The sequence below is a fragment of the Myiozetetes cayanensis genome, unplaced genomic scaffold (assembly GCF_022539395.1).
Source record: "Myiozetetes cayanensis isolate MyiCay16 unplaced genomic scaffold, myiCay2020 scf23, whole genome shotgun sequence".
Classification (NCBI taxonomy): domain Eukaryota; kingdom Metazoa; phylum Chordata; class Aves; order Passeriformes; family Tyrannidae; genus Myiozetetes; species Myiozetetes cayanensis.
In genome coordinates this window covers 4,488,984-4,498,149 of record NW_026087445.1, presented here as the reverse complement: position 1 = coordinate 4,498,149, position 9,166 = coordinate 4,488,984, and the positions used below count along the sequence as shown (strand labels likewise).

Genomic DNA, 9,166 nt, shown 5'->3' with positions numbered 1-9,166 from the left:
TTTAATGGAATGCCTTTAAAAATTAATAACGATATGTTTAAAAAATAAAATAATTTAAAAATTAAAGATTAAAATCAGATTTTTTTTTTTACAAAAAGAAAAAAAAATGCATGTTTTAAAATAGAGCGCGCGTATATAGGTATAGATAGGTACACAGACACACATAAGAAAGGAAGGTGTGCGGCCGCCCCCGCTGCCCTCGCCCCGCGGGGGCTCTGAGGGGGTCCCGCTCCGCGCCCCCCTCCGCCCTCACAATGCCGCCCCCCTCCCCTCCTCGCCCCGCCCTTCGCCCCGCCCCCGCCGCCCTCTGATTGGTGCACCGCCGCCGTCAGTTAGGGCGGGCGCGGCGCCGATTGGCCGCAGCGGCGCGGGGGCGGGGCGGGCGCTGTCAGCCGGGGCGCGGCGCGGCGGGAGCCGCCGGAGGGGCGCTGGGAGCGGGCGCGGCGGGGCATGGCCGGCTGAGGCGGCGGGAGGAGCCGCCGCCGCTCCCGGCGCCGCCGCCGCTGCTCCCCCGGCCCCCCCCCTCGGCGTCAAATGAATGAGTGGATGGCGGAGCCCCGCGCCGCACCATGAGGCGCCGGCCGAGCACCGCGCTCGCCCTGCTGTGCCTCTCCGCCCTCCTGGCCGCCGCCGCCGCCTCCGCGCTGCCGCCTTCCAGCGCCGCGCCACCCTCGGAGCCCGGCAGCGGCAGCGGCGGCCCCGCTGAGGGCAGCCCGGGCACGGTGCCGCCCGCACGGCCCCGAGGCACCGCCGCCGCGCCCGCCCGGGGCAGCCCCGCGCCACCGCCGCCCGCGGAGGAGGTGCGGGAGGAGGAGGAGGAGGAGGAGGCGTTGGCGGAGGAGGAAGAAGAAGAGGAGAAGGAGGAGGAGGAGGAGGTGGAGGAGGCGACGGGCAGCGTCCCCGCAGGTGAGCGGCCCACGCGTGTCCGTGGCGGGCCGGGGGTGTCAGCGGGACGGGGCTGTGCCCCATCCTCCGCCGGGTGGACAAAGGGGACGGGGCGGCGGCTACCCGGGCCCCTCCGGCTGCAGCGACCCCCGCGGGATGGGACCCCCGGAGCATCTCAGCCCCGTGTGCCCGGCACCGACCTTCCCCACCTTGGGGCTGGGTGCGGGGGTACCGACCCCGGGCTGGGGTCTGGCAGGGCGGGTGTGTCATGCCCCTGCCGTGCTGGGGGTGTTACAGGTGTCACTGGTGGTTTTGGGGAGCAGGTGCTGGTCCAGGCTGCCCGAAGCATCCTTCCCGGCAGCGGTCCCCGGTGTGCGCCGCGCTCCCCGTGGAGGAGGTGAAGACGCGTCCTTGCCATCGCCGTTGTATCGGGGCAGTGTCCAGCAGGGTGGGTGCTGGCCTTGAGCATCCCCCGGGGGGACTTCGGAGGTCAGATAGCTCTGTGAGCATCAAGGCTTCCCGGTGTCCCACCTCCACGTGCCAGCTGCTGGGAGAGTGAGGTTAGCGATGACTTGGTGTCGCTGGAACCCTTGTTCTTACCTATGCCAGAGGGTGTGTTTGTAGCTCAGACCCCACACTCCCGCGGTACTTGATGGGCGTGTGCGGGCAGAAAAGATCCATTTGTTCTTCTGTGCTAGGAGAGATACATCTCAGTAGGTCTCATCCTGACCCTCTTGTGTTCAGGGGCTTATACGGAGCTGAGGAAGATGCTGTGGCAATGGGAATAAATGATCAATGAAGAGTGTGAGGAGAGGAGAGGTAAAAGGTGGATGGGAGGGCTGAGCTCTTAGGTCAAGCTCCTGCTGGGTGTAGTGCAGTGACAGTGCTGGTCACTCCCAGGGAGATGGAAACACTGATGCTCTTCAAAGCTGAGACTGTGGTTTGCCTATAGATTAAGTAGACAAAACTCTGCTGGAGTCCATGGAGGGAGCTTTGTCCACTTACTTTACTGAAGAACTTGGCTTCGCTCTGCATTTCCAAAGGTTTATGTTCAGACACATGCAAGTACTACAGTGCTGATCCTTTCCTGTTATGTATTTTTTCTCTTCACCTGGAAGATGTTTGGTTTAAGTGCATTGAGCTTCCTCTGATGTGAAAGGGATGCATTCTGCTCTTCTGGTAGCTTTAGCAGTCTGAACAAGTGGTTTAATCAACTTGTTTTATTTGGCTAGAAATAAAATCAGCTGAAGATCTGGAGCTGCTTGATTTCAGACTCTAATTCCCTTTTTTCCATTGAGGTTTCTGTCTTTGCTTTTTCTGGAAGAAACAGAATGTCTTAAGATTAGGAGTTGCTGATAAAGGTGGGATGGATTGAGTGCTCTTAAAGCAGAAGCAGTTTTCTCTGTTGTGCCAGGATCAAACTGAATCAACCGAACAACTCACTGGCATGTGCAGTGCAGTGTGACCCTCTGGGTGCCAGCCAGGGGGATGCATGTACCCACCCCAAGCTTCCTGGAGCAGATTTACCCCTCTGACCTTCTGTGTTGTGTTTGTTTCCATCGGTGTCAGGTGGCATCGTCTCTCCCACCCCTGGGCTCCAGTGAGTTTTTTAAGAGCATCACTCTCATATGGGCCAAGTGAAAAGTGCAGGCATTGCAAGGCAGGACGTGACTGGTTTAGCAGTGGCTTTGGGATGCTCCCAGATGCCTGTGTGGGATGCTCACATAACATCCTTTGTCTTCTGCCGTAGAAGCTGTCAGGGATGCAAGTTGGGGGGAGGATTTTGTGTCAGTACCTCGTGCTGCCATGGGCACCCTCACCCCTGTGTTTCAGTTCTCCCTTGGGAAATGGGAGCGCTGAGGATGAGCGCTCCTCCCTGCCATCCCTGGGTGTGCTGAGCTCGGGTTGTGGAGGCCAGCATCACCCTCTGAAGTTTTAAAGTGCTAATTATTAATGGCTACAGCCACTTGATCTCAAAATTGCTCTCTGGTGCCTTTACTCTCTAGTGGTGGCCAGGGTAGGAACACACGGGCAGATTATGTCTTCTCCAACAGCCCAATTTGTTAGTCCTGAGTGTGACAGGTTGAGATTAGCCCTGGCTGATGAGGGATTGCTGGGGTGCTCGTGGGCTGGGTGGGGTTTAGGGCACCTTGTGGGGGACGAGGCAGCGGAGGGAGGAGATGGTGGGTTCAGCAGCATTCCCCTTGTGATGTGGGAGCCTCTGGAGGTGCCACGGGTGGGTGGTACAGGTTAGGGTCTGTGTGGGAGATGGTCTCTGTGGGTTTTATGAGGCTTTTCTGTGCTGCCATGACTGGTGTGACACTGGAGTCTTGTGCAGAGGTTTGCTCTGAAAGGGCATTAAGCACTGAAGGTACAGCAAAACCAGTGAACATAATGGGTTTAGCTGAAACCCTCCTTTAGCTTTAATTCAAACATGTTTTCAACATTACTTTTCCGATTCAATAGGTAATTAATTCATTATATGCTCTGTTGCATGAAACAAATGGGCCTTTTCTCATGCACATCATTAGAAAGGCTTCCCTTAATGCCCATGGTGTTACCACTGATAAGAAATGGGTGTGAGAGTCCTCACAGTCCGTGTTGTTCAGCACTACCAAGATTTCAAGTCTGACTCCAGTGCATTTCTCATTCCAATTTAAGAAGCACTTCAGCTTTCACTGAGCTGCCTGTTTGCTCCGCTCTCCTTCTCTTCTTCCCTTTCCCAGTTTCTTGATGTTTGTTTTTCTTTCCAAGCCTGTGATCATGTTAAAATCCCGGATTTTGTTTTTAAGAGAAGTAAATTGCTAATCCCCGTGTTTGTGGAGACAAGCTTAGAAGTATCCCCTGCCTTATCGCCAAAGCCTCCAACACCCGCCGGGGAGACTCTGCCTCTTCCTTTTATCCACAACAGTCTTGTTTCAAGCAGAAGCTGGAGCTTTGCTGGGGAAGCTGTTTTGGGGATGGCTGCTGCTCGGGTGGGTGCTTGTTTTGGAGCAGAGATGCAGCTGCAGTGGCCAGCGTGGTCCTGGTTGGACTTTGCCTCCCTAAAGAACAAAACTGCTCTATTCCACCCATTTCTGTAGGGGGTTGTTGAACAATATGGGTCTCCTTGAAGGACAGTTTGTTCTGACTCTTTTTTTTCCAGCCCCATGCATGGCAGACGGATGGGCTGAAAAGCCCAAACCTCCTTTCACAGCCTTGCTGTCCCCGTGCTGTGCTGGGTCAGCACAGGAGTTGCACCCAAATCATGGGTTTAGGCATCTTTAGACTATACTAAATGTTTCAGATCCCGAAAGCTTTTGCCTTCTTTCCTCCCTGGGGTTTCTGTTGTGCTTCACTTGCCTTGCAGGGTCACCAGCTCCCAGAAGTGGTGCTGGGTCTGACTCCTCACCTCTGAACCTCATAGGAGGGGCCAATGAGCAATTTCTGCTGCAGCCACAGGGCAGGAAATGCAGATGGCCTGGTGGCTCAGAGCAGTTAAACCAGGGGAAGGTGTCACATTTGCTACGGAAATGTGTGAAAGCTGAGTCAGGGTGTGCAGTGATGTCTGATGGGTCTCCAGCTTCTGGCGCGGGGCCACCTCTTGCTGAGGTGCTGCAGCTCAGATGGAGGCGGTGCAGCCAGAGCCCCCTCAATGGGTGGAGGCTGTGGCTTTGGGTGGGATTAGCTGATGGGTTTAGCTTGTAAAGAGGAGCCTGACAAATCCCTGGGGGCGTTGGGGGTGACCTGGGTGACTGTCTGGGTGCAGGGGAGGTGTTGGGGTGAGGAGGGGACTGGTGAGTGCTGGCTTCAGCTCTTCATCATCCAGCTGGAGAGCTGGAGGGTTTTACTTTTGTGCAGGTACAGGGCTGTGCATCCCATTCTTGCACAAGGTATAGTGGAGGCAGGTTTGGGTGGGGTTCCTGCAGCACCAGCAGTATTGCTGTGGGGAAAAGACTTTGGTCCAAGTCATGGAACCATCAGCAGCCAGACCCTGCCACACTAGGGCTGTGTTCCTTGAGGGGTTGGGAGTTCTCAAAGCCCGGTAGGACAGAAACAGCCAGCTCCCTGAAGGGCAGTTTCAGGATACTGTGCCAGTGCTGGTCCCTTTTGTAGCTCTGGGTGACTCCTTCTCTCTTCCCATTGAGCCATTACTTTGGTAGAGGTCTTCCCACCCCTGTAAGGGTTCATACAGATACCTGCTTGAATGCCCCTGGTCTGCCTCTGACCCCGTGGGGGACAATCTGAAGGAGCCAGGGGTGGGGGTTGGAGCTTTCCTTCTGCTCACTGCTTGGGAAGGCAGCTTAAGCTTTCCTCGTTTGAGGGCTTGGGATTGTGTTCAATGTGTTTACTGAGATAACTTGTATTCAAGGTGTCAGCAGGATTTAAATTTATTTAAAGAAATGGAAATGAAGTTACGGATGTGAAGGCTGGGGATAAGGAGGATGGTTCTTGTTCCTTGGGATGAGTACGGGAGCAGCCAGGGCAGAGAGTGGCTTTTTTCAATCAAGTAATAAAATGTGAGGTTTGTAGCTTTGAGCTTAAAATAAAGGGATGTTGCCCACAGCAGAAAATGTCACTCCCTGCCTCCACGCTCCCATCTGAGTCATTCCTGTATCAGATGCATCCAACTGTCCTGGCTCAAGATTTTGAGATTCTGGGACTTAGTGATGCTCCTGAATATCGGGATATTTTTGAGAGGATCTACAGAGCATCCAAGGTCTTGTTTGTTATCTTCTCTCTGCTGGGGCTTTGCTTTTTTATTTTTAATTTTGTTTTAAATGATAGCTGAGATTCAGACATCACATCACTGAGTTGCCACTTGGAAAATGCCATCTGTAAAATGGCACTGTGTGCTGTGTGGTGATGTTGTTTATCTGGCTGCTCTTGGTACTACCCAAGCACCAGCCTGTGGGGGGAAAAAAGGTGCTGGAGCACGGAATAAAGTGGTTTGTCTGAAGCTGTGGGATGGGCAGGAGGTGTCCCAGTGCCTTTGCTGGTCCTCTGAGCTCTGTGAGGGTGTCTGGGACAGTCAGGGAGTGCTGGAGTGTGACCAGGGGAACTCTTGCAACACCGACTGGGGTTTGCATGGAGTGCAAAGGTTGTGCCTATCCAAACAGCTGGGAAATGTGTGGCCAATTGTGGGATGAGCTTCCTGGGCAGTGGCTGGTTTTGCTTTTGGAGCATCCTCCTGGGGCTGCCTGTTCCCAGAGAGGCACCTTGGCCTCAGTCCTGTCGACTGCCTGGCTGTGCCAGAGGGGACAGGAGCGCTGTGGTTCTGGAGTGATGGTGCTGGGCTGGCAGCAGAGCTCATCTCATGGGCTACACCAAGGTGTAACCTCAGGGGGTGAATAGCCCCATCCTGGAGGGGACTTTGGTCCTTGTACTGCTTCAGTGCAGTCTTGGAGGTGGCTGCAGCATCATGGGATCTGCCCAGCTGTGTAATGGTGGGCATTGAGCCTGTCCCCAAGTCTGTCCTCACCAGCTGCCTGTGAGTGAGCAGCACAAGGACAGGGATGTCCAGGACATCCCACACCCCGTGGCTGTGGGCAGGGAAGCACAGAACAAGCTGTCTCTGAGGAGCAGAGGGCCCAGATGTGAGTCTGCTGAAGTCAGGGGAAAGATTTCAGAGGTTTTTGATGAGAGCCCGTGGCCTATAAATACCCAGGGCTGAGGCACTGTGTGCCACTCACATTTGCGGAGCTGACACCAACTGACTGTCAGGGAGCGCTGCTGCAGATCCGAGGTGCTCGCTGGTGCTTCCAGGATCTTAGTGGTGTGATGCATCTGCCAGCATTAGGAGTAAACTCATGCCAAGGCCGGGTGCTGAAGGCAGGGATTTCTCTTCCAGCCGTCTGGCTGGATGGGGAGGCTCAGTCTGCTTTACCCCTGACAAGCACTTAACATGATTTTTTTTTTGTTTGTTTTATTTTTTAAGGAGCTGGATTTCTGTTCAGCACCTTGACTGCACCTGAGACTTGACAAGCTCTGAGATCTCAGAGGATGGAGCAAGGGCTCAGGCTTGCTTCAGAGGTCCTGGAAAGCCACAGGCTTTGTTGCCCTGGCAGGTGTTGCATGTCTGAGCTCAACAGGGCTGCCTTGTTCAGTGAGGCATTGCTCAGTGGGAGTAGGGGCCAGAGGGGCAGAGTCTGGCACTTTATAATTGGTTGGGAATATTAATATGTTTTATGAGCTAAGGGCTAGATTGCAATCCAGCCATCTGCCCTGCCTTGGGGGGTCGTGTGTCTCCACCACCCCAGGAGAACAGAACCAGTTGCAATTCAGTCTCATTAAACTGGCTACAAACCAGATTTCTGGTTCACAGGAAATTATTTGGTTGGTTTTTTTTTTTTAATTTGAGTTTTGGGTTCTGTCAGACTGAAATTAAATGGTCATTCTTGCTTTGCTTCTGCTTAAGCTTCCAGTAAGGTTGAGGGTCCTGTGCCTTGAGGTTGTCCTGTAAGATTGATGTGCTTATTGTGCTTGGGGCTAAATCCATCCCCAGTGTGGGGTTGGGGGCTTCTGGGTCCCTGCCATGGGGAAAATGCTCCCAAAATCCCAGCAGGGCTTGTCTGGAAGGGTCTTTTATTGGATTAGAGCTTGTCAGTCTGGAAGCATTTCTAACAAGATATTCTGGACTTGGAATAATTGAACCTCATTTGTCTGGCAGAACATTTTCCCCCTTATTCACTAGGAAACTTCCCAATGGTGCTGGTCTCGGCTCCTGGAGGAGCAGTGGAGGCTGTCACCTCATCTGATGGGGTCACTTGTTCCCCCATGGCTCCTCTCCCTGATTCTTCACAGCAAGGGATGCTGGAAAAGTGGTCCAGCTTTTCCTGCATCCCAGCTGGCTGGTGTCCTGGCGCTGAAGGGCTGGGAGCAGCTTGGCTGTCTCCCCTTGTTTTCTCCGGCGATTTAATAAAGGCAGGGAACAGAGAGGGGGATGCTGGATCCACGTGGTTTCCCGGGATTGCGCCTTGCTGCCTGCGAAGAATAGACCCTCCAAACACTCTGCCGGGGCACTTAATCGCCCGGGGACCATTTGAGCTGCCCAGAGCGGCTCTTTTGTTGGAGGCTGAATTCCTCCTCTGGCCGATGCTCATCCCGGATCTTCCCATGCAAAATTCCTATCGCCCTTCGTCACCCGAAATGCAGCAGGGTCGTGATGCCACGCAGGCTGCCAGCCCTCCTATTTGGCAGCAGCTCTGCTCCAACCCTTCAGGGCTTTTATTCCCCCCACTCTGGAACAAATTTTTGAGGTCTCTGCTCCTGCTTCACACACACGGGTCCTATTTCAGTGAATGAGGCGCTTCCCCGGAGCCACAGGGACTAATGCAAAGCCTTAGTTCGGTCTTGTGCTGCTTAAAGGAGGATTCTTTTTTTTTTTTTTTTTAAGTTTCTGAACACCTGCTGTATGAATTACAATTTGCCTTGTAAATGTAACCGATTCAGAGTCTGAGCATGAGCGATGGGCGTTCGCTTTGCGCCTGGAAAAAGAAAAAGAAAAAACCTCGAAGGTTTGGTTTGTTGTTTTTTTTTTTTCCTTTCTGGCATCTTGGACTTAAAGCAGAGAAGTCCAAGATGCCTTTTTTTTTTTTTTTTTTTTTGGTTTTTATTTACCATTTTTGATTCAGTTGCCCCCTGTCCGTATAAATAAGCCCCCAGACACATGACGAGGCAACCATCCCTGCTATTTATAGCTCGAGCTGCTCCACATGCCTGTTTTAAAAATCAGGCAGCTAAATGGCTCTGCAGCCTTTCAGCAAAAGGCTTAATGACACAGGCATTTTCTATGCATGGATGGGTGGATGTTTAAAGGCCATTGGTGCTGAGCCTTCACCCTGAGCAGGACGGGTGGTTTCTGCAGCGGGGAGATTTCTCCTGGGCAAGGGGAAGCTCCTTGGCACTGCCCTGACCCTGGATAGGGGCTCTGGGTGGGCTTCATCCCATGGCTCACCCCTGCTCCAGCCATTGGAGATGCTCCCAGCAGGATTGGTCCTCCCACCTTTCCCCCACACCTTGGCTCTTCATGGGGTTACCACTAGACAAAATTTATTGATATTCCCCAAGCTCATTTTTTTTAAATAATTTTTTGAAACTGCATTAACCCTTAATTCCTTTTTTTTTTTTTTTTCCCTTTCCTTTGTGGCATCACCTCCCTATGACGAGGAGGCTGCTGGTAACCTTTACCCGTTTAACTGGTCGTGCCACTTCTCAGATGAATCTGCTTTATTCCTGGCAAATTATACAGCCACAGTTTTCAGGCAGCTTTACTCTATTTTGACTGACTGGCTGACTATAT

General features: G+C 53.2%; 1 protein-coding gene across 1 annotated transcript in view; it reads left to right on the top strand.

Annotated features, from left to right (window-relative positions):
* Positions 1-569: 569 nt before the first annotated feature.
* The window catches only part of MEGF9 (multiple EGF like domains 9), a 50,212-nt gene continuing 41,615 nt past the window's right edge, over positions 570-9,166 (top strand). The window contains exon 1 of the mRNA XM_050320295.1: positions 570-906. Coding sequence (XP_050176252.1) covers positions 570-906 — 337 coding nt within the window. The remainder of the gene's footprint in view (positions 907-9,166) is intronic.